Below are 24,559 nucleotides of genomic sequence, written 5' to 3'. Positions count from 1 at the left end.
CAGAGTTGTACAATGTGAGATCGTGACGTCACCAGAAGTGTTCCTTCACTTGGAGGAAACATGAGGAATCGTGAGTGCATGTCCGCTTTATGATCAGCCAACAACACACAATCCCACTATTGAGAACAATGCCTTTTCAGGATTCAGATGTTATTGCATGTCTGAACTACTAAATCTGTGAGAAAAGATCTCCAGTTAGTGAAAAGTAGTAATGATATAGGAAAATCATCTCAACAACTCTACAGATGCAGACTTCACAGACACAGTTGTATCTATTTTTTTCAATCTATTCATCTCTATTTCCTTATCTTTGTGACATAATTGTCTATACTTGGGTCTGCTTGGTCACTCAGGAGTTATGTCTCCTGTCCTGGCTGTCACAAATAGATGGACCAGTAGACCACGTTGAAGAAGATGTAGGATGCGGGGAAAACGATCCGTGAGTACTTGTCAATGGCGTGCGTATCAATCCACATGGAGTTGTAAGCACTGGAGCCCACATGCCCCGTCACCTGGTCATTTTCCATGGCCAGCTGCACCAGCATTCTCTCCCGCTTCAGACCATTCTCCTCCGGCAGGCCATAGTGCCCAGTGGTGTTGGCATCTACCTCGCTGTAGCTGGACGACAGCATGCCGGGATGAGCCAGGCCACACGTACACGGCAGCTGAAGTCACACAGGAAACGCAAATGCAGTTCACCATTTGGTAACAGGACAGGGCTCTACTTCAAATTTCTATACATTCCAATTAACTGTTGAATTAGGCAAATTTTAAAAGTAGCATTTGTATCCATGGGTTTCAGAAGATTTTACGAACCATTGTTGTAGAAATGAACAATTCAAGATAAAATATATGAAACCTTTTGAAAGCTCAAAAGCCTCCAAAAAGTGCCTAAAAACAGGAAGACGATGTGACTGAAACCCATGAATAGCAGATAGCAGGGCTATGAAACTTGTAATGTAGTTTCAACCTCTATAAATATATTTTTAATATATGTATGATATGTATAACACAGGGGTGTTCTAGACACACGCAGGAAGCCAGAGTGCCAAAAAAAAAGGTCTGAAGCTCGCATTTTTTGGCCTTGTCTAGCAGTTATCTTTTCTACCTAGTTTTAGATATTATTGCCTTTGTATGAAAACAAAACTCATCTAGCAATACCTGTTTTTCGACAAGTATATTCAATTATGACTCTTATTTCAAAATTCCTGATGATACTCACACTTTCACGTAGCTTTCTCTCTTTGCGCTCTTGTAGGGTGGACAGGTAGTTAACGGCTGCATACTCTATCACAGACAGGAAGACAAAGACAAAGCTGATCCATAGGTAGATGTCCACAGCTTTGATGTAGGACACTCTGGGCATGGAGGCGTTGACTCCGGTGATGATGGTGGACATGGTCAGCACCGTGGTGATTCCTGCACACATAACAATACACCACCTGAAGTAGAAGTGCCAGTGTAGCCCATAAACAGACTATTGACTGTTTATGCGACTGCCTCACCCAGAGGCACCCTGGCGGGGACAGCCCGGCGGTCGATCCAGAAGGACACCCAGGACAGCATGACCATGAGCGTGGCGGGGAAGTACGTCTGCAGCAGGAAGAAGAAGATGTGGCGCCGCAGAGTAAAGTTGATGTACAGACGGTTGTACCAGCCTGGACACAGCAAGGTAAGCACTTATCTAAATCTTCTTTGTGGAGGAACATGTGGCTGTGGCAGAGGAGCATGATTTGTTCATGTGTGTGTGCTCAGACCTGTGCTGCTGTAGAAGGCCAGTTTGGTGGTGGTGTGGAACTTCTGGATGCGAAACTGGGACAGAGAGATCTTCTCGTCAGTGCTCAGAGAGCGGTTCCCTTCTTTCCAGTACAACATCAGATCATCATCGGTGTATGCATCTGAGCACAAACATGTGAGCTTTCACCAGGACGTCGTACACATGTGGATAAAGTAAGTGTCTATGTTTGTTTGTAAAGTATGTGTATGTCTTTAGAATGCGTGTGTCTGTACATTGTGAGTATGTGGTATACGCACAGCTCTCAATCTCCAGGGAGCAGGTCTGCGTGTCCAGGGGGAAACGACTTAGATCCATGTTGCACATGGCGGTCACTGTTACCCTGTTAAACAATTAAGGTTACTGCTTGTGTGTGTTTACTCATTCCAACGGATTGTTTCAGGGCTAGTTAACCTGAACTACAGTTGAGCAGGTCCACCTGAAGGCCTGTCTGAGGGATGTAGTGCAGATTTAGTTTGCAGCAGAGATGATAAAATGAAAATACATAATCCTGCTCACAGGATCAGCACGGCCGTCTGTGGGAGTCTGAAGCCCCCCCTCCAACTCCCACCCACCTCCAGTGGAGTGTCACTGTCCAATCCGCCCCCCAGATTAACCCAGCCATGTGATCAGCGCCTTATCTACTAGTTACTATCCTCTCTGCTGTTCCGTATGCAGAGCATGTCCATGTCTGATGGAGTGAGTTTGACAGGTTAAAAAGCGAGTCAAAGATTTAAAATTCGTCATAAGACACTATTTTCACCTTTTATTTCACTATTGTGGTCAAAACTGGATTCAGTACAAAAAGTATAAATGCTAAAAATGTATATATGACCTGTTGAAAATGTTTATTTCTATTGGCTGGCGGAAATGTGTGATATGCGCCTGCGCAAAGCTTTCAGTGTTCTTTCCTGAAATTAAACGGAAGAGTAAGGACGTGAACGTCTCTGTCCTTCATTTTCTCATTCAAAAAAGCAACCACGTACCTCTCCCAAACTGTCGAAGCAGAGGGCGCAACATGAGCGCGTGGTGCTGAAGAGTATGTGTCATAATGAAGATTAGACTGGGGATTTTATCCTGATTATTAGCCACCTGCTTTCACTCATATGTCTCTGTCTTATCATCAATAATTATATTAAAATGGGACAGTAGGCTGTGGCCGCTGCCATGTGATGTGCCTTGTGCCAATTGGGCGACTGTGCTGTGAGTGGAGCGTTGAGCGGTGGGCCAGCTGTTCCTCTGAACGTGGATTACTGACTGCACTGCAGACCCGGATGACTCTCCAAAATTAAAAAAGGTCAGCTGCGTAGCATTTGCACTAGTAATTGGCACAGTCTTATCATGAACACACATCTTGTGGAACAGCAGCTGGTGAGCGTTTGTCTTGAAGGGCCAACACACCACTAACAGCCTAACCTCCTCTCACTGTTCCTGGTGAGAACCAAAATATGTATTCAAGATGGACAGATGATTAATAGTAAAGATGGCACTGCAACTACTGAAATATGATGATTTATAATCACTGGACAATGTCTGGAATACATCATGAGCCCGACTCTCTTTGACTGGCCCGACTTGCTCTATACTTATAGCATATTTTCATCTGCAAGTGTTCTCGTGTCTCTTATGTTGCTTGTGCCAGAGGAAGGAGTGACTGACCTAAGGCTGTAGAGCACTTTGCCATCAGGATACACCCGCAGCATCACGTTCTCAGTGGTGGTGTCATGTGTGAAGGACTTTTTGGAGTGGACAAAGAACATATCCGGGACCCAGATCTTCTTGACCAGCCGCCCATCAAATGTCATGCTCTGGTTGTGGTTGCTATGAAATGACAGGCGCTTATCCCTCCAATAGTGACGCAGGTACAGTGTCATGGTGAAGTCCTTCAGAAAACAACATCCTGTTAGATATATTTTCACAGACACAATTAAATATTGAGGAGTAGTCACAAACACAGGAGAAAATAAACTTGGTGTTCTGCCACAGTAAGCAGCAGAACTCTAATTTCTTATCTTTATGAACATTTTCCAGCCACTGTGGCATACTTCTTTAAAGTGCCTATGGAAGGTGAGGTTCATTTTCTCTAGTTGAACTATTAAGCGTACACTTTACCTGTTTTTCCATTTTTCTTTGTTGTTTGAAAATACCAGAATCTGTGCAATATTAAATGTTTTGTCAGATTACATTGACTCATCATAAATCAGATTTTTTAAATGCATTTTACGTTCAACGTAACCTCAACTAATAGCACTAAGTACTTTTTTACTCTTTCACTAGCAAGGACCACAACCTCAGGACTTGAACGCAGACTGATTTTTTGCCATTTGCCATTTTGTGGTTTCCAAAGATGAAAGCTGCAGACTCCCGGACCTCAATACCCCCATCTAGATATAAAACAGAATAAACAGAAGAGGGTGGGCGAGAGGGGCATGAAGACTCGAACACTGACGTGTGTGACCTGGAACCATAAATAGTATAGCCACCGGAAGGATGAGGTGTTGTCCTGAACTTAAGATAAAAATGTATTACTTGAGTAATTATTTGTGCAACTACTTTGGACTAATAATAATATAATATAAAAGCAATAATTAAGCAATAATGGTTTATTTTTAAGTAACGTTACTCCTACTCGAGTTCACATTTTGGCTACTCTACATAAATTAATATTTTAAAACATCCAGAAAAATATGCTCCTTGTGCATTAATTTCCCCTGACTTCCATGGAAGGAATTCAGTTCTGTTTTGGATGCCAATCTACCAATGTCATCAATATATTTTCAAACTCAAGCCACTTTAGGGTATTTCCTAATACCTCAGGACACAAAACATACATTACAGTGGTCCACGATATGATGCATATCCAGAAACTCGTAACCCGTGGATATTCCTTCAAACCGTTGTTAATAATGTACCAAAATAATGTTTTATTGCAGATAGAATAACAAAATGCACTGTAATTTCTTCTTACAATGCATGTATACATTCAGAGTACAACTGTCATATGAATTGGTCACATTTCCAACCCAATCAGTAGGTTCACAAGTGTATAAAAGTATCACGATACAGCACCTCGTATTGATACATGCATTGTCATGAAGTTCTTCATGATATATCCCCATATCAATATTTTTATGTCCAGAATTTTTCACACACCGCCACAAATCTGGTTTATAGTTACCTCAGCTATTATCCCCCCAAAGTAAATCATAATTACTGTAGAAAGCATGAAAACCTGTCTTAGGCACTTTATGACTACTATAGAAGTAAATGTCAACACTAGTCATATTCAAGTGTACAAACTAAGATCAAATTTTACCATGTCAACTTCAGATATGGCGTCGAGACTTTCTACCTGGACATCCACTCCAACTGGAACTGCGGGGCCTGAAACGGCACGAAAGCAGCGTTACGTAACAAAAGAATGAAAGCAGAGGGGAGACAGATGTGGCCCAGGTAATTCTCAAACCCACAGATTATCTCCAGCTCAAGGTCGTGACCCCTTTTTCTAAACCTTTTTGTTTTAACTGTAACTTGAGCTCATTTCGATCCAAATCCTATAAAAGCTGTGATACAGATTGCCTAAAAAAAGCCACAAAGCAGAGCAATAATCCTGGATGATATCATGGAGTTAATGTCCAAATCTTTAAATGTGAAGTAATTATGAGTATTGTTCGTTGTGAATCGGTGAGTTTGTATGTGGCAGAGCAGCTCTCAGTCCCGTGTCTTATAACCTAGAGTGAAAACGCTTGCATGGAAATTGTCGGACTAGATTACATTTTTGTAGTTACTCACCTCCAAAGCCTGGTCTCATGGTGAAGTCGTGGTCATTGATCCTCAGCAGATGTTCTGATTTGGTGCCCTGTGCTTTGGTTATGTCTGAACTTCTCTTATTGACCGGACTGGAATGAACAACAACACATTTACTCTAAGTCACTAATACACAGTGAAAATTACATAATTTATCAAAACGTCCTTCTTCTTCATCCTTGAATCAAACTGTCTGACTCACTGGCTAAAACTAAAGACGACACAGAGAACTCCTTTGAACTCCTGAAAACAGTGGACAGCTCCGGAAGACTCTTGTCCTGGGAACACCTGAGCCGTCACTAACAGTTACTACTCTGCTCTCACTGTGTTTGTGGATGACAGGACAATAATCTTACGAATTTCCTAATTCTGAAGGATAAGAATGGATTATATTGGGCTTAAGTCAAATACACGGAAGAAGCTCGCCTCACACAATGGTCTGATTAAAATGTTGACTGTGGCTCTAAATCCAGTTTAATCTGAAGGAGAGGGCTCTAATTGGACCAAAAAACTCCTGTTCCTACCTGCCAACCTTTCCGTTGGACTCCTCTGATGGCGCCATCTCCCGCTTTGACCTTAAACAACGACCAAATCACACAATTCAGTTATGTAATGTGCAAGTCCCCTGGGTAAACTTAGAACATAAACTTCGATCTGTAAGAATGTGTCAATGTATCCCATTCTGTGCACATTGACACAAGAGTAGAAAATCAGGATGTCAGAGGCTCCGTTTCATCAAGCGTGTTTTATTTGTGGATGTTCATGTCCTGGATACAAAAGCTTATACTTGCACAGTGATTTGTCACATTTTTTCTTCAGATGCCCCTCGTGTCATAACAACCATGGCACTAAAGGAGACATCATGATTCCAGGAGATACAATGACATTATGCACTGTCCCGAGTAGAGGCCAAACCAACAGTGGTCCCTAGTTTTATAGATGTAACAGCAAAACTGCTCACAGCTGCAGCTCAGGACATTTGAAGGACACATTGCTGAAGGCTTGATAGCACAGAGGTCAAAGGGCAGGATCACTCAGAGCTTGTGCCACTGGTGGACTTTTAGAAAACTTTAGGACACTCAAATGGCGGACAGTGTTTATTTAGCGCATAGTGAGAACTCTTTAGCATTTGTTTGTGATGAAAATGGAACTGCACGCCTCTGGACTGACAATCTACCCTTTTCACTCTCAAAACCACTTTCAGGTTAAAGTACTTTATGTTGCTGAGCGACTGTTTTGAGTGGATTGCTGAAAAAAACATCCAACATTGAAGAACTTGTGTCTGTGTCCGGACCGTTGCCACATCTCCCAAACTGCTCTTCAAACATATCTTGTAGACAACAAACACGTGATGCTGATGGATATCGACTATCCCGATCACTATATTCAGAAAACATTTTACAATGTATCAAAAATTTGCTAAATATATCACCTTAGATGGAACTTTATTTCAATTTTAATCCGTTTTTTCACGTCCTTTTCTTTCTTTTCCGTGGACATATATATTTTTCACACATATCTCCAAATCAACAACTGTAATATAACCAGTAAATCTTTTATACCTTCTCCCGTGATTGTACAACTGTGGTCTATTCCGTATAAATTGGTTGGAACTGGCTCTGTTGTGTTTTGTCTCATCCAAGACCCTTGACAAGTTCTTTGATAAACAGATTGCACACAGTTCTTGAGCTGTCGAAGAGTGGATCAGAACCATGTGTCAATCACAGGGGACAGACTGCAGCGGCTTATCCAGGTATTTCAAGTGATTTGGATATAACTGTGATCGTTTCAAGTGGAGCTGTTTGTTCATTTTTCAGTTTTAGTGCCACTGTTTATTTTAATTCTAAAAAGCTTCAAAGTAACGTTAGCCATTACTTTCCAGTTCTCAAAATCCTGTAATATCCCACAGTGAAGCTTTACATCGCACACATTCCCCGTTATTTAAACAACCTCTCATCATAATGGAGTTGTGAACAATAAAAGTACAGCTGATGAACCCTGGCTTTCAGTCGCAAACAGCTCTGAGCGAGTCGTCAGATGGACTAAGCTTCTCAAATTTGATTTTGTCGACAGATGCCTAGTATAAAGACAAACACTACAGGATTAAACCAGCCCCAGCATACTCCAACTTTGTGCTTACCCAAAATGCCTTTAATTGCTGTTCTTCCTTTTTCCAGGATCAACTCTCATCGCAACAACAATAGCAATAATTCAGAAAGCACATTAACGCAGTCAGATTAGATTGCATCATCAGAATAAGTGATTTTCAAACAGGCACATGTCACCTTTTTACTGTTGCTCAGATTGCACATTCACCAGTGCGTTGTAGAAAAGCGATGCTAACAAATGTTGGTCTATTGAATTGTGCATCATATGTTCACAGAAAAAGCTAGTGATATGAACTGAAATATAAATGTCTACATCTGCACTTTGCAAATTAAATTTAAATTTAAATGAAAATCAGACCTGTCTTTTAAAAGGCAAACTAACCTCAGAGAAATGTAGTAATTCATGAATGAAACACATGTGTCGATCAGCCTCATCGTCAGGAGTTGATGACAAATGAGTACTCTTTGTGTGGATAAACTTGAGCCTAGTGCAACAGGTATGACCGTGCACAATAGTTTATAGCAATGTACACAGAAATAATTAAATATGCTTTTCATTCCTTGTCTCCTGTTACAACCACAAAGATCTTGAGTTGAGGCTAGTTTACTGACACACGCAAACACCTGCATATTGCGCCCCCTTTTACTCTGATTCTTAGCCTACAGTATGCTTGTAATCCTGGCTTCTCACCTGACATGTCTGTAGGGCTGCAGCGGGGCCCCTGCGCGCTTCTGGCCGCTGGCCCCGAGTCCCAACAGGAGCAGGATAAGTACGAGCACATCCGTGTGCATGGCCGTCCTGAGCTCCACACACCTGCCGAAGTTCTCTCAGGGGCCGCTCAGTCCGGGCCCGCGTCCCGCTCTGCTCTCGCGGACATAGTGCGCGTGGACTGCGGCTTTAATCTATGAGAGGGAGAGTTCCACAGAAATCCTTGGCGTCAGCGCGCGCTCATCCTGACGCACGCGGGGCAGAATTAGTGCGCGCGCTCTCACTCTGACCTGGTCCTCTCAACATCAGGAGGGTGCAGAGCTTCTGGAATGAGGTTTTGAGCTTGAGGGCCCACCATAGTTAGCCATGATTCATTCATCAACGTACATAACACTGTAGATGTGCCTAGTGCATATTTGCAACTTATGAGTTCATATTTTAGCCAGGCATATTGCAGTCTGGAGTGCTCAGTCTGACGCTCCCACAGAGAGCACTACATGAGAAAAGTGCCTCAAACTGAGATCTCATCCACAGGAGAGCACCTCCAGTCAGAGCCCCCCTTAACTCCACACAAAGACAGCACATATCACAAGAGGGGATGCCTGGTCTGAGGGGTGAGCGCACTGCACCACAAATAGGCCTTTTCTCCCTCCATGCATCCATATCATTGGGTAATTCGATTTGAACATAGGCTACAGGTGTATCTGGCCTGACTTATTTTGTCAAGTTTGAATGCATGATTCAGTTAGACAGAACCACGAGACCTCACAGCACCGGGGAAGCTGCCTGCCACTGTGAACCACCGTCAACAAAATCGTCTGAAGTTTACGTGTTTGGTCCGCATTTAATTTAGGCTTTTGCGCAACCTACTGTACAGTCTTTGCTACTACAGAACATGGCTCTGCTGAACTGAGGAGACCCACGAGGAGACTGGACACAGCACTACGTGAATATGATCTGATCAGGATTCATAAAAAAACATTTGTGTGTGTGATTTCAATATCATTTTTTATTTTTTGTAACCTGCAAACGATCCAATAACAGGGAAATTACCACTTATGGTTAAAATGAGCCATTGACTGAATGCTTGATTAAATAACCATCAAAGAAATGTGGGTAAATGGCACAAAAAAAGAGAAATGGGTCCCCTCCCACACAGTACATGCACATTTTGTATTAATCTGGATTTGATGAAGATAGTCTTGTGTCATTTAGATGTGCCCACAAATCCCAATAGGCCGTTTTAATAACTGCAAAATGGGCTGCTGTAGAACAGACAAAGGTGATTCTCCGTCTGAGTTTCTTCATTACACAGACTGATTAAAGGCTTTGTCAAATAATACTGACCTCTCTGCCCTATTACAGAATGGGGAGTAGAAAAACTAGTCTGGCACGCCAAAAAAAGCATCAAATATCCTGGCCACATTATGATGGAGTGGAATGAGTACTATAAACCATCCTGGTGGGCCTGCTATGGGCTGTTGTCTGATAAGTTTACATTACAGACTTTTTATGGGTCCCTTTCCTGTGTTTGGGCCTGGGACCCTTTGCCTCTCAAATCCAGTGCACACAGGCAAAAAAGTGCAGACAATCTATAATTTAAAATAGGCAAGTTCTTCATAAACTTCAGGACAGTGTCCTTTTTTTCCTGTTGTCACATGGGAAACTGTTGAATGTAAGAGTAAAGGATGATTCTTTATTTAAATACCAGGATGTTTTTTTTTATTAAGAAAGCAGTATGAAAGTCACACTTTCAGTTGCCAGACAGTCCTACAAACCGGCAACTATGCTAATTTGTTTTTTGCTATTTATTTATTGATTTGAAAAGAATATATTACTGACAAACATCAAATGGTTGAAAAAAAACAGGTGGCATCCTCACCACCAGGCCATGTTATGAGTTACGTCTGTAGAAACAAAGTGCTTTTCCATGTATCTTTGAATGATAAAAATTCCAGTAATTATAGGCTTTTATTTCAGGTTTTTTATTGGCTGAAATGGTGCTTCAATAGGTTGCGTTCAGAATTCTGTGATGTTTAACAACTCTCACATTGCAGATTTGTTGACCTGGTTTATGGTTAATATCGTTGCAATTACTGGGCCTATCCACATGAAGCAGAAACTGGCCAACATGTTATCTATGGCAAGGTTTTGTAATACTGTACCTGACATAAAATTAAATGGTTCAATATTTCTTTCAAAAACAGTGAATCTTCCCTAGACCAAGGAAATTAGGCCATCCTCAAATTCTAGAACGTGAAAACAAGCTGAGACAAAAGAATCAGTTAAAGTGAGAATATGTGTTGATGTTTTGGTACTTGCACAATGATAAAGACATGGAAGATTAATCTGTGACATGTACAAAGCTCTATTGTTGTGTTTGTCATGTTTGGAGTGCCATTTTTGTTAAAAACTAATTTACTGGGGAACCTCAGTCACACTAATATTTGTTGATGAATAATCACAGATATTTATGATTCTTTTTGTTATATTTTCAGAGCAGCAGAGCTAACCCTAACCCAGAGTTGGTCCGGTTACAAAAAGTTGGTGTGTTTAATGAACTCTTTGTATATTAATGTCAGTCTGTTCATCTGCAGTTAAAATGACGCACCATTGTGTTATGACTATTTACTTACTTTCTTTTAAAATATATACATTTTTAGAATGTTGAAATCCACCATGGCTTAGTATTTCTTTCCTGTGTGTGATGCTCTTGTCCATTTCCTCTTTTGATTTGACCTTACATTGGTGAGCATACTTAAATAGTTTGTGTAGTGATATTTTGATAGAACAAAGCAGTCATAGTAAAAAATAAAATGCATAAATAAATAAATGAATGGTGTAGACTTTGGGGAATATTTATCATAAAATTCTATTCAATTTTAGACAAGATTTAGATGAATTATTCTTGAGTCTCGTAGGATAGGGGTTCCATTACTCTTCAGGCTAAGACCATCCAATCAACTCAGTAACATAAAATAGACATCTGTAAATCATTTATTTGTGTACATTTTAGTAGTTTGTTATGTCTTCTAATGCAATTCCACTAAAACATACTGTTATAGATGTAATACAGTGTCATCATTTTAGAATTACAGGGAGGTCCTGACAACCACTTTGGGAACTACTATTGTAGGCAAGCAAAAAAGAAGCAAAAAAATAATGTTTATATTACATTTTCATGTGCTATAATCTGCACTAGAGCAAAGTATACCCCCCAAATAATTTTAGACTACTCTCTACACGAAAAGCTGTGACTGTGCCCTGACTCAGTGATGCACAAGTGATGCATGTGTCCTCCAAAGTGCACAATTTGTAAGTTTGAAATGAGCAATTGTAAAGTTGCTTCAAGCAAAGACATTGTGTCCTTTTAGGCTCACATTTAGCATACAACTTTTATTATGTTGACACTTGGTGGTCTTTTGCAGTTACATTTGTTAGTGTTTGAGACTGAAAGGGCCTTTTTGTTCATGTTTGTTACAACACGGTCTGTCTTGTATCTTTCTGTTGATAATTCCCATTCTCCTATTCCTGCAGCCACCTGCAGACTAACAACAATGCTGCATCCTCCACAATTAATTAAAGACATGTTATGCCTTTTTTCTTGGTATATAGATTCAAACTATAACATATGACGAGTGTTTGTTCACTGTAAACTAAACTGCAATATTATTACTAGAAACAGTTCCATTGAACTGATAGTCCACACCATCTTCATAGTGGCATTTCACCGTAACAAGCAACAGCTTTCTGTGTTTTTTTGGAGCAGTAGGCGGAGATAGGGGGTAGGAAATCAGATACATTTGTGGACACTTAAGGCAAGTGTCCACAAGTGCAAATACAAGATTACTCAAAGGTCCAGAAATAAATTGTATTGTCTCCTTTAAACTATCCGTGGGTTTCAGCGTGATGAAGTCTGGATGAAGTAGCAGCTAAACGCGAACGCGCCTAGATGAGGGTCATTGGGATGACGTTTGGCATTTTAGGCGAACTACTTTTAACTCTTCTAACATCATTGATACAAAATAAACAAACACAAACTATTAACGTATATGGCAAGACTGCATCAATTGAGAGCAAAAATAGTAACAAAATTAAATAAAGTAAAAAGGATTTTATTCTGAAAATACATCATCTTCCTGTTTACGTTTCTTTCATTTACGTCAGGCTCTTTAGTGTCGGTAGAATTTCTCGAGCATAAGTAAGATCGTGTTTGAAGTGTTGTCCTGCAGGAGACCGAGGACCGTGGAGCCGTGTGTTCGGCTCGGTCACGGAGGCGGAGGCCGTTAAGAGTCTCTTCATCGCATTAGGACATTAAGACCATAACACAAGGCTAGCTCTGCTAACTGCAAACCACTGCCGCTAGCTAGCTCGCTAGCACCATCCCAAAGATCACCTGCAGCCGGGAAATGGCCTCTAACATGGAGCGTAAATACAACCTCAAGAGTCCAGGTGAGCTGCTTTAAACCTCCATGAGAGTCTACATTCTGGTGGTATCTTCAGTCCTTTTAAGAAGCTGTCAACTGAACTCACAACACTTCAGTTGGAGGCATCGAGTTAGTTACACACAAATAAGCTCGTACTTGTAATTACAACATGGGACATTTGCAGTTATGACAACAGTTAGTGATGAGCTTCAGATGGAGAGTGTGAGATGGGCCTTTGACTTCAGACGTTTATGAGTTTATATTTGCCTCAGTAGCATTAAGCATATATTTGAGATTGAGGTTATGCCACGTCTCATTTAAGAGAGCAGGTGTTTGCACCTCCCACAGTCTCACTTCTCATTCACACTTTCATTTCTCCATTCTGCTGCTGCTGTTCTCTGAGAATACAAGGGTTTGAATGGTCCATGGCTTTCAGAGTGATGAAAATCTATATTATTGTCGTCATTATTATTAAGGGTTATCTGATGTAGGTATCTGTATTTGATGAAAGTTATCAAAGGGAGGCGGGATCAGGAGCGCATTTAGTGCCTCAACCAATCCATTGCAAGTGTCACTGAGGCGATATCATTCTGAATTTGCATAAAGTTGACTTCAGTTCATCTCTGCTGCGCTCCATTTGTCTGAGCTCAGTGACTGGAGCTAGACGCTCGAGTCGCTCGAGTCGCTGCTGGAGTTTAGTGTAAACATCACACGTTCATGTTTGCCCGGTGCAGTGGAGGAGGAGTTATACACATAGACTTTGAATATAAACTGGACACCTTGGCGCTGCAGGGTGAATTTACCTTTGGGCCAGTAACAATATGTGTGTGTTCACGGTGCAGAAAAACGAGCCGATTCATGGACTTTAGCTTCCTGTTCATAAGTGACATTATGAGGACTTTTATCTCTTAAAATTAATCATGATTATTGGCAAAAAGAAAGGAATTTTTGAAATTGTATTTTTTTTATTTTTCAACTTGTGTTAATGATCACAGTTAACCTGACTATCATTTTTTAAATAAAATATAATGGCCACAAATAGATGTAATAATATAAACAAAAGCTTATTGGCGCTTTTAAGTGTTATATCAGTTATTAGTGGTAACGCGCAAGGGCGGGGCTTGAGCCTTTGAGAAAATAAGCTTTCTTTTGGCTCAAAAACAAACAGCTTTGTGAAGAATAAATACAGGCACTGGCACTACCTCCCCTTCTCTCCTCTCTTTCTCTTTCTCTTTCTCTCTCTTTCTCTTCTCTCCTCCGTCTCTCTCTCTCTCTCTCTCTTTCTCTCGCTCTCTCTCTCCGCTCTGTCTCTCGCTCTCTCTCTCCTCGCTCTGTCTCTCCTCTCGCTGTCTCTCCTCGCTCTGTCTCTCCTCGCTCTGTCTCTCCTCTCGCTGTCTCTCCTCGCTCTGTCTCTCCTCTCGCTGTCTCTCCTCGCTCTGTCTCCTCTCGCTGTCTCTCCTCGCTCTGTCTCTCCTCTCGCTGTCTCTCCTCTCGCTGTCTCTCCTCTCGCTGTCTCTCCTCGCTCTGTCTCTCCTCGCTCTGTCTCTCCTCTCGCTGTCTCTCCTCGCTCTGTCTCTCCTCGCTCTGTCTCTCCTCTCGCTGTCTCTCCTCGCTCTGTCTCTCCTCGCTCTGTCTCTCCTCGCTCTGTCTCTCCTCGCTCTGTCTCTCCTCTCGCTGTCTCTCCTCTCGCTGTCTCTCCTCTCGCTGTCTCTCCTCGCTCTGTCTCTCCTCTCGCTGTCTCTCCTCTCGCTGTCTCTCCTCGCTCTGTCTCTCCTCGCTCTGTCTCTCCTCTCGCTGTCTCTCCTCGCTCTGTCTCTCCTCGCTCTGTCTCTCCTCGCTCTGTCTCTCCTCGCTCTGTCTCTCCTCTCGCTGTCTCTCCTCGCTCTGTCTCTCCTCGCTCTGTCTCTCCTCGCTCTGTCTCTCCTCGCTCTGTCTCTCCTCGCTCTGTCTCTCCTCTCGCTGTCTCTCCTCGCTCTGTCTCTCCTCGCTCTGTCTCTCCTCGCTCTGTCTCTCCTCGCTCTGTCTCTCCTCTCGCTGTCTCTCCTCGCTCTGTCTCTCCTCTCGCTGTCTCTCCTCTCGCTGTCTCTCCTCGCTCTGTCTCTCCTCGCTCTGTCTCTCCTCGCTCTGTCTCTCCTCGCTCTGTCTCTCCTCGCTCTGTCTCTCCTCGCTCTGTCTCTCCTCGCTCTGTCTCTCCTCTCGCTGTCTCTCCTCTCGCTGTCTCTCCTCTCGCTGTCTCTCCTCGCTCTGTCTCTCCTCTCGCTGTCTCTCCTCGCTGTCTCTCCTCGCTCTGTCTCTCCTCTGTCTCTCTCCTCTCTCTGTCTCTCCTCCTTCTTAGAGCTTGTTTGTTCCGTGGCTTCACTTTCGTCGCTTTACGCTGCAGCGCTGTCAGCGGTGCTTCCCTCGCTCTGCCCAGTGTAAATTCATGAAGCATCGGCATAAAACGACTCAATACTAGACTTGTTTATTGTTTAGATGTGTCTATTCAAAAGAATTCTGACACCGGCATCCCTGCAGTTTATCAGGTTGTTCCACTGCTCTTTTGATCTTTGGTACACAAACAAACATGGCCCATTTTGCTTATAACTGTTTTTGACGTTTGATCCCTATTTATAAAATGTTTGCAAGAAATGTCCAAACATAAAATCTACATAACAAAGTTTTAATCAGTTTATAATTTGAGAGTGATTGGCTCTATACATTTCCCATGTGAACGAAACATCTTTTGTTTGAAAAATGGCACCACATTCTGAAGCCATTTGTTTATTCAAAATGACAGCGAACACTTTAAACTTTGCGCTAGTTTCTGTTTCATACGGATGGGCCTTGTAATTCGAGATGAAAACCATAAACCAGGTCAACAAATCTACAATCTGACATTCAAACTGCAGAAATGTCTCATGGGACTATTCATGGACCAGTTATGCCTTCCTGTTTCGGAGGCTTTTGAGAGGACCATTTCCCAGTGCAAAGATGTAATATTTTGATTTGATCATTACTATTACAATGATAACCTAGGACTATTGCCATGCCAAATCATTCAAATCAGAAAGGATTTGCCTGAAATGTCATCAAAAATCATTAAAATCAAGCAGAAACCCCCGATTGCCTTAAACATTGCATAAAAAAATACTTTTTACCAGCCTTGAAATTCCAGATTGTGTTTTCTGAATATGCTTGGGGGGTTTCCTTTATTATTTGAGAAACCACATGGTCCCATCTCCCTGTTTACACTGTGGATAACCTCTGGTGGCTCTCTCCACGTGTTACATAATGCGATGTGAGAGCCGGATTATGACTCGGCTCAACGTGGACCTCCAAACACTTTCAGCCGACGGCCCTCTTCTGCTTTTACTGACTCCTAAAACATTTATTTTTAAACAACGTCACGGCCCGGCGTTATTAGTTTTCTTAAATGCCCCCGTTGAACCATGGCCTCTGACTTGAAGGCACTAATTATAAGCCCAACCAACCCTGTACACGCTGAACTGGCTGGACGCTCGTTTGCCTGGACACGTAATTAATGCCACCAGATGTTTTCTTGATTTGTTTAACCAAACCACGAGCAGCAGTTGACCCCTGGACGCTGCGTGTGTACATTACTGCACCGTAATGTCATCCTCAAGTAACTACACACACAACCTGAGTGCAATTTGATCTGATATAAAAGGGGTACTCTTTTCTTTAGTGTTTGCATTTACACGTTTGTATGATGAGCTAACTGTAATTGTTTGTTTGTGACTTCAGCGGTGAAGAGGCTGATGAAGGAGGCTGCGGAGTTGATAGAGCCCACGGAGCATTACCACGCTCAGCCACTTGAGGTCTGTTCGCCTATAAACACATAAGTAACGAAGGAAATTAACCATTAATGCATTACTCCAGCAGTTATTCTTTTGATTAATCGATTAACTGTTTAGGTCGCAAAAGACATTTTAATAAAATCGGATCCAGATGACGCTATAGTGATGCAGCTCGATGCCATTCTGAGTAATATTTTACAGACCAAGCTGATTCTCCAGAAAATAAATGAATATAAACATTAATTGTAGATGTGTCCTGTGTCATTTAGGGTAATTCTGGCTTTGTTTGAGTCATAAAGCACTTCTCTCAGCACATCTTTGTTTTGTGCATTTCTTCAACACAAAAAATATGAATCTGTTAATTAGAATAAATTGAGGAAACTATTTATTTTTTCGCACTAGAGTAGCCAAAAACGTTGCTCAAGTTACTTCAGAAAGTAAATTACAAAGTAGTGGTCCTAGAGAGTAATCGCCTGGACGTAACGTTTGATTTATAATTTGTTAATATAATTGGAAGGAAAAAACATTTAAATAATGCAGATAATCTACTATTTTCAAAGGATAGGCACAAACATGAGGACAATTTAATCATATCTGAAAGTGCAAGAAACACAAATGTTCAAATAATTTAATGCTGTCGTCACAGTACAAAGAGGAACATTTACTCAAGTAGTAGTACAGTTATTTCACACAGAATATTACTCAATTTAGAGTAAAACGGCAGATACAGCAACCTTTTTAATTCTTTAAAAGGTTGCTCAAGTGACTGAGCACTACCCACCTCTGACTATAATGAGGTTAGTGTTAAAAGGTCTAGGAGTAACTTGTTGGTCTGTGAGCCGGTTGAGTCGCTGACAACCCGCCGGCCGTCGTTGCAGTTCGTTCCCGGAATCCCCTGTGGCCCCCCGTGTACACAATGTCCCACCTTGGGAGTGCAAAGTGACGGATGTGATTTGACTCGTGCTTCTCCACTAGGACAACCTGTTCGAGTGGCACTTCACCGTGCGCGGGCCCCCGGACTCGGACTTTGACGGCGGAGTGTACCACGGCCGGATTGTGCTGCCTCCCGAGTACCCCATGAAGCCCCCCAGCATCATCCTCCTCACTGTAAGAGCCGAGCCCGCCTCCCGATGCGTGCGCGAGTGTGTGGTTGTCACATTACATCAGCGGCGAAACACGTGCATGTCCATATTCATCACACACAGGGAGGGACGTTGTGAGCGCCGGCAGCGGTCAGAATCCCTTCAGTTTCTCAGCCTCTCTCTCAGCCTATGACACCCGAGCTTCCTCCTTCACACAAGCCTTAGAAAAACACAGTTCACAGCGTCACACAAGCACGTACTACCTTTCTCCCGCAGCCGTCACCTGTTGGAAGCATTAATCTCTGCGCTTCTTGTGTCGTTCTCCTGCAGCCAAATGGGAGATTCGAAGTTGGGAAGAAAATTTGTCTGAGCATCTCTGGCCACCATCCGGAGACATGGCAACCGTCGTGGAGCAGTAAGTGTGCAAAGTGTACTTGACTCTCCCACACCTTTACCACAACGTTCTGCATTAGTATTAGTGGTGATAATTTTACACAATGTTAATAAGCTCTTGATTGAACCAAGAAGCATTTGGATTCTGCCTGGTCTTGAGGTCTGCTCCAAACTCACTGTGAAGCATGATCGTAAACACACTAAAGCCCCTTTCACACATCATTTGCAGTAAATGTGCGTTAGAGGAAGGTCAAATTATTGGCATCAAGCAGAGAAAACATCTAAGCAGAAGCAGAAACTAATCTACTCCAGATCTGAACCCCAGTGAGAGTGTTTGGGATGAGCCCTGACTTTGTTTTGGACGGGCAGTGTACAAATATTTACTTACTACTGCATTTTTTTTCTCCAGTCCGTACAGCCTTGTTGGCCATTATCGGATTCATGCCGACAAAGGGAGAGGGGGCAATTGGATCGCTGGATTATACTCCCGAGGAGAGACGAACGCTGGCCAAAAAGTAAGATTGACCTTTGTAATGTTTGTTCTGAGTACAGCGTGGGTTGGTTTTTCATTTACTGCCGCGGCACAACTCATCGTTGTCACTGTTTTCAAAACCATGTTCTGTTGAAATAACTTTTATCTTGTAACAAATTAATAGTTGTCAAAAAGTGACTTGCCAATTACACAATATCTGTTCTTAATTATGAGGTTTCTTGTCAAACTGCGATACAGCTTTGCATATTCTCAGTTTTACAGCGCTACAATTTGTTTTCATGAAGAATGTGTTAGTCATACCCTTCGAAATAAGATCAAACACTATAGCTCTGCTTCAAAGACTTCTTCAGACAAACCCCATCATCCTCTTCTGATGTTTGCACCACTGCAAACATCAGAAGCTGCTGGAATGGTGTTTCAATGCTTCTGTTATAGGTCTACTAATGGACATGTTTGTGTGAGAGTGAAATAAACACAAGTACTTAATTGTGTCGTGTGGAACTGCTGCTGTAGCACAGTGGTTAGCTCTAGCTTCACAGGACCCCCCCTGTGTCCGTAGGTTTCCTCCTTGTTCAAAAGTATGCTTGTGTATGAAGAGAGTGTTGTGAGAGTGAATGCTATAATCCGGGATCCGTACATTAATCCGTACATCTTTGGTTGGGGTCAGAGCACAGGGAGTAAATGGTCGTCAAGGAACCACTCACCTGTTGTATTTACACACAGTCATACTGTAAGTGTTTTGCCTGAGGGCACAACTATAGTATTCACCTGAGACTGAGTGTTGGTATGTGTGGAGTCCAGTGCATAATGCACATCCAAAGTTGCACTGTTGTTTCAGAGTCCATTAGGTCTAATAGAGTATTTGGCTAAATATTATAATACACTGGCACTACATCTGGGCGGCAGTAGCTCAGTGGTAGAGTGCGGTGCGATCGCAGCTGCCTCATGTGAATACTGCCGTTGTGTCCTTGGGCAAGACACTTAACCCAACTTGCCCCCCAGTGTCTGCGTAAATCTGGGGTGTGAATGTGTGTGTGAATGGGTGACTGGTTCCTTGATGTAAAGCGCTTTGAGTACCTTGACGGTAGAAAAGCGCTATATAAATGTGACCATTTAATTTACCATTTTATCTGCAAAAATGTTCTGTTGAACATTACTGGATTACTAATGTTAGTAATTAGTGTTGTACAGAATCAAACTTGTACTACACTACAATTAAGTCCAGCCCAGGATCTCAAAAAGCTTCTGGACAGGCTCCAATACATCCAAAACTCCCCCTGCCAGGGACTGGAAATAGAGGGTAGAAACTCTCAGCAAATGTTCGAGGCCCACGACACAGAGGTGGTAACAACCACATGTGTACAACACCGCAAACCACTACACCTGTGGGGAGCACTCTCATAGTTTGACTGTACTGTAGAATAGTAGCATAAAAATTATATTTTTTTGTCATTCTTTTGTCAACCCTACAATGAATCAAAATTGTACTGATATTGTGACCCATGTATCGAGATTGAATAATTGAAATAGTAAAAGTATTTTGCACTCTGCTGTAGATCCCAGGAATTCTGCTGTGAGACATGTGACTGCTCCATGCGCTCTGTCCTCCTGACTGTCTCTCCCAACAGCAGCCAGAGTCCCGAGGTCCAAAAGGCTCAAGAACTGGCTCAGCAAATCAGCTTCAAGGTAGCCTAGTCTCATCCGACTCTCAGAGGAGTTGGAGGCAGACCCCGACCAAATGTGCAGTGCTTATTGAAAAGATGACATGACTTCCTTTGACATCGTCAGTAACTGACATACATTCTATGAGCTCGGTTACAAAGAGTGTAACGTGTTGTTCCCTCATAATAATACCACTGGCAAAACCTGAAGATGTTCTTTATATGACATGTTCCCCAGGCCGAGGGAAGTGTGTCCAGACTGTCCAGTGAGGATAACTCGCCTGCTCCGGCCGTAACGGACCTCCCTGAGCTTGAAGCACCCGCGGCCGAGCCTGAAGCACCCGCGGCCGAGCCTGAAGCACCCGCGGCCGAGCCTGAAGCACCCGCGGCCGAGCCTGAAGCACCCGCGGCCGAGCCTGAAGCACCCGCGGCCGAGCCTGAAGCACCCGCGGCCGAGCCTGAAGCACCCGCGGCCGAGCCTGAAGCACCCACGGCTGAACCCGTGACCCTGGCTCCTGAGGTACCCCGACCAGAGCAGGTAATGTCTAATTATTTAGTGTACAATAAAATCTATGGGGAGTAGGCTCCTGCCTGAGGGGAGTAGGCTCCTGCCTGAGGGGAGTAGGCTCCTGCCTGAGGGGAGTAGGCTCCTGCCTGAGGGGAGTAGGCTCCTGCCTGAGGGGAGTGGCCTCCTGCCTGAGGGGAGAGGCCTCCTGCCTGAGGGGAGAGGCCTCCTGCCTGAGGGGAGAGGCCTCCTGCCTGAGGGGAGAGGCCTCCTGCCTGAGGGGAGAGGCCTCCTGCCTGAGGGGAGAGGCCTCCTGCCTGAGGGGAGAGGCCTCCTGCCTGAGGGGAGAGGCCTCGAGGGGAGTAGCCTCCCGCCTGAGGGGAGTAGCCTCCCGCCTGAGGGGAGTAGCCTCCTGCCTGAGGGGAGTAGCCTCCTGCCTGAGGGGAGTAGCCTCCTGCCTGAGGGGAGTAGCCTCCTGCCTGAGGGGAGTAGCCTCCTGCCTGAGGGGAGAGGCCTCCTGCCTGAGGCCTCCTGCCTGAGGGGAGAGGCCTCCTGCCTGAGGCCTCCTGCCTGAGGGGAGAGGCCTCCTGCTCCTGCCTGAGGGGAGAGGCCTCCTGCCTGAGGGGAGAGGCCTCCTGCCTGAGGGGAGAGGCCTCCTGCCTGAGGGGAGAGGCCTCCTGCCTGAGGGGAGAGGCCTCCTGCCTGAGGGGAGAGGCCTCCTGCCTGAGGGGAGTGGCCTCCTGCCTCCTGCCTGAGGGGAGTGGCCTCCTGCCTCCTGCCTGAGGGGAGTGGCCTCCTGCCTCCTGCCTGAGGGGAGAGGCCTCCTGCCTGAGGGGAGAGGCCTCCTGCCTGAGGGGAGAGGCCTCCTGCCTGAGGGGAGTGGCCTCCTGCCTCCTGCCTGAGGGGAGTGGCCTCCTGCCTGAGGGGAGTGGCCTCCTGCCTGAGGGGAGTGGCCTTCTGCCTGAGGGGAGTGGCCTCCTGCCTCCTGCCTGAGGGGAGAGGCCTCCTGCCTGAGGGGAGAGGCCTCCTGCCTGAGGGGAGAGGCCTCCTGCCTGAGGGGAGAGGCCTCCTGCCTGAGGGGAGAGGCCTCCTGCCTGAGGGGAGTGGCCTCCTGCCTCCTGTCTGAGGGGAGAGGCCTCCTGTCTGAGGGGAGAGGCCTCCTGCCTCCTGCCTGAGGGGAGTGGCCTCCTGCCTGAGGAGGGGCTGGGGGGCTGTGACTTTCCTGAAGTCCACGATCATCTCCACTATTTTCTGGGCATTGAACTCCAGGGTGTTACCGCTGCACCAGGACACCAGCCGGACCACCTCCCTCCTGTAGACAGACTCATCCCCGTGAGATGAGTACGATGAGGGTCTACAAACACATAAAACAAACAATAACACAGAATATCTAGCTAAAATGTCAAACGCACCATGCAAGAGCACTGGTATTGTAGGTAATCTCAAAGTGCTTTGAATGAATTAAAAGGCATGAGATTAAAGGTGCCATAACATGCTTTTTTTCACGTTTCGTAGTCTATCCTAAGTGTATAATTGATAATAATAAGGGTTGTGCAACACCCTTAACATAATAGTTAAGAAATATCACCCAGACCTTGGACCCCCTCACCAACCCGGAAATGCAAACGGCTTGGTTTGATATTCGCCCCCACCCTTGTGAAGAGCGATCTGGCTCCCCCGCCCAACCCATGACGTAGTCTCAGAGCGCGTGTGTGCCCCGCCCACCCGTGACGTAGTCTCAGAGCGCGTGTGTGTCCCGCCCACCCGTGACGTAGTCTCAGAGCGCGTGTGTGTCCCGCCCACCCGTGACATAGGCCCCACAGCTGTGTGCTGTAAGCTCCGTGGAGCAGCGCGGAGTGAGTGAGAAAGAGTCTACTTTGAGACTGAATAAAAAAGTGTTGATTCTACATATATATATATATATATATATATATATATATTAGGGGGGGGGGGACGCGTGCTTGCCCCACCGCCCGTCAGTTTGGAGATTCGAGGAAAGGAGATAGTCTGTAATATAGCTAAACACTGCGGGAATCAATCAAAAAAACACTTTGGGTACATATATGAAGCACAAATAGCAATGTAAGAAGGTTAAAAGCTCTGAAAAGTCGATTTTGCATGTTATGGGACCTTTAACAGTCTTAAAATATTATTTAGGCATTTGACAAAGCAAACATAATGTTGAATTGAATTTCCATCCATCCTGATGTTTTGTGGGCAGTTCATAGATTCTCTGATGTGTTGTTCAAAGGTGGAGCCCCCGATGGTTGCTCCAGGGAGGCCCCTGAGCCCCCGGCAGCGGCGCCAGCAGCAGAGTCGTCAGGCCCAGAGAGAGCCCAGCCGCGCCCCCTTCACTGCCCCCCGCCAAGCTCCAGACAGCCACACAGGCTCCGCTGTGCTCATCGTGCTGCTCACTTTGGCCCTGGCCACGCTCATCTTCCGCAGGATCTACTTGGCTCAGGACTACAGGCTGGATCTGGACCTGTGACAATACTCCTTTGACTCAATTGAGTCAATTAATTTTATGAACTTGGTCAAATTTATATGAACTGAAGCTCTATACAGCTCTTTTAATACAGTGTTCTTCTTTTGTCCTTTAGTTTATTAAAAGTGAAGGAGCAACAGCTGGTGAAATCGTTCTGTGGGACTTTTTAGCTTCTTTTATGCACCTATCATTCTCTCTTGCTGTTGCATTGAGTCTGTATCTTACAAACAAATGTACCATTCATCGGTTTAAGGTTAACCAAATGAACATTGGTTTTGGAGTAATCCCTGCCCAACTAAGCTAAAAAAAAAACATTTCTGTCTCGAAGCCTTTATTTGACAGGACAGGGTATTTGGCAAATGGTTGAGGGCGGGAGGTGAAGAGATATGTGCAACGCCTTAAACCACTGCACCACAGGCACATGAGGAACAGACTGTGGGGATCAGCTCGAGCGATCAGCTGATTTGTACAAACCCTCACTTTGTCACTGTGAGAACCTCAAACTCTGTGCTGTGGAGCTGTGGAAGGTTCATTTCAAAGCTCTTCTAATAAATGATACAACCTGTTTCATTCTTATATGTGCTCCTGTACACATGGTTGTTTATAGTAAATGTTGCACACAAAATATTGTTTTACAACAGAATTCAAAATTATACATGTTTCAGAGGTTTTCTGCTTTGTCCCTTTTAAACACAAAAAACATCACATATCATACAGAGTTTTAAGAAACCGTTCTCTAGAATGTGATGATACTCTCAGATGGGACAAGAGGCCGTTTTCTCTATTGATTACTTTGTATTTTACCTTGAAAAATCTAGAAGATAAATTCACAAATGTTTATTCTGATGATTTCTATTTGTGACTAAACTCATTAACTTTGTATCTTTCTCCTGAAGGAGGTGGACACATGGATTATTATTGTTGTTATTAATTAGGCCCGAGCGCCACAAGCTGGCGAGAGGCCTATTAGTCTCGTAAGGCCGTGCAAAGCACGGCTGCGAAAGTGCGCACGTAGTGCGCACGAAATCGAGCGCGGAGCGCTCGCCCACTTCCAAACACTCACTTACGCACTCCTTCACTCATGCACGCCCCGTGCATACTAATTAGTAGTAGGAAAATTGGCGCATCAGCGCCCCCAAATGTACCAAAAATGCATTGAGAGATGGGAAATGACCCAAAAAAAATCTGATCGTAGAATCATGAAATTTGGCGCAGAGGTAGATGGTGACAAGAGAAGTAAAAAATATTATTACGGCAACGCCGTCCGCCCAACCAAATGTCGGCCATATTGCTTCAAAAATGGCTAAACATGACTTTG

The 24,559-nt window shown here is 44.2% G+C and overlaps 2 protein-coding genes across 2 annotated transcripts; one reads left to right on the top strand and one right to left on the bottom strand.

Annotated features, from left to right (window-relative positions):
- Positions 1 to 357: 357 nt before the first annotated feature.
- LOC140355638 (gamma-aminobutyric acid receptor subunit rho-1-like) lies at positions 358 to 8,566 on the bottom strand. The gene is made up of 10 exons (XM_072440303.1): positions 8,381 to 8,566; positions 6,106 to 6,156; positions 5,567 to 5,673; positions 5,091 to 5,158; positions 3,434 to 3,657; positions 2,035 to 2,117; positions 1,758 to 1,898; positions 1,506 to 1,658; positions 1,223 to 1,419; positions 358 to 665 (listed from the first exon to the last, which is right to left on the bottom strand). The coding sequence occupies exons 1-10, from the start codon at positions 8,479 to 8,481 to the stop codon at positions 378 to 380; spliced, it is 1,413 nt and encodes a 470-aa protein (XP_072296404.1). The 5' UTR covers positions 8,482 to 8,566; the 3' UTR covers positions 358 to 377.
- A 3,973-nt stretch (positions 8,567 to 12,539) lies between these two features.
- ube2j1 (ubiquitin-conjugating enzyme E2, J1) lies at positions 12,540 to 23,739 on the top strand. Its single transcript, XM_072440296.1, has 8 exons — positions 12,540 to 12,850; positions 16,570 to 16,643; positions 17,598 to 17,729; positions 18,035 to 18,119; positions 18,507 to 18,612; positions 20,147 to 20,276; positions 20,490 to 20,789; positions 23,008 to 23,739. Exons 1-8 carry the CDS (start codon positions 12,808 to 12,810, stop codon positions 23,242 to 23,244), a joined length of 1,107 nt encoding a protein of 368 aa, XP_072296397.1. The 5' UTR covers positions 12,540 to 12,807; the 3' UTR covers positions 23,245 to 23,739.
- Positions 23,740 to 24,559: the final 820 nt, after the last annotated feature.

The sequence above is a fragment of the Eucyclogobius newberryi genome, unplaced genomic scaffold (assembly GCF_026437365.1).
Source record: "Eucyclogobius newberryi isolate DKJ021-1_F unplaced genomic scaffold, fEucNew1.0.hap1 SCAF_1, whole genome shotgun sequence".
Classification (NCBI taxonomy): domain Eukaryota; kingdom Metazoa; phylum Chordata; class Actinopteri; order Gobiiformes; family Gobiidae; genus Eucyclogobius; species Eucyclogobius newberryi.
The sequence above is the reverse complement of the archived record's forward strand: the minus strand, read 5'-3'. Positions and strand labels throughout refer to the sequence as shown.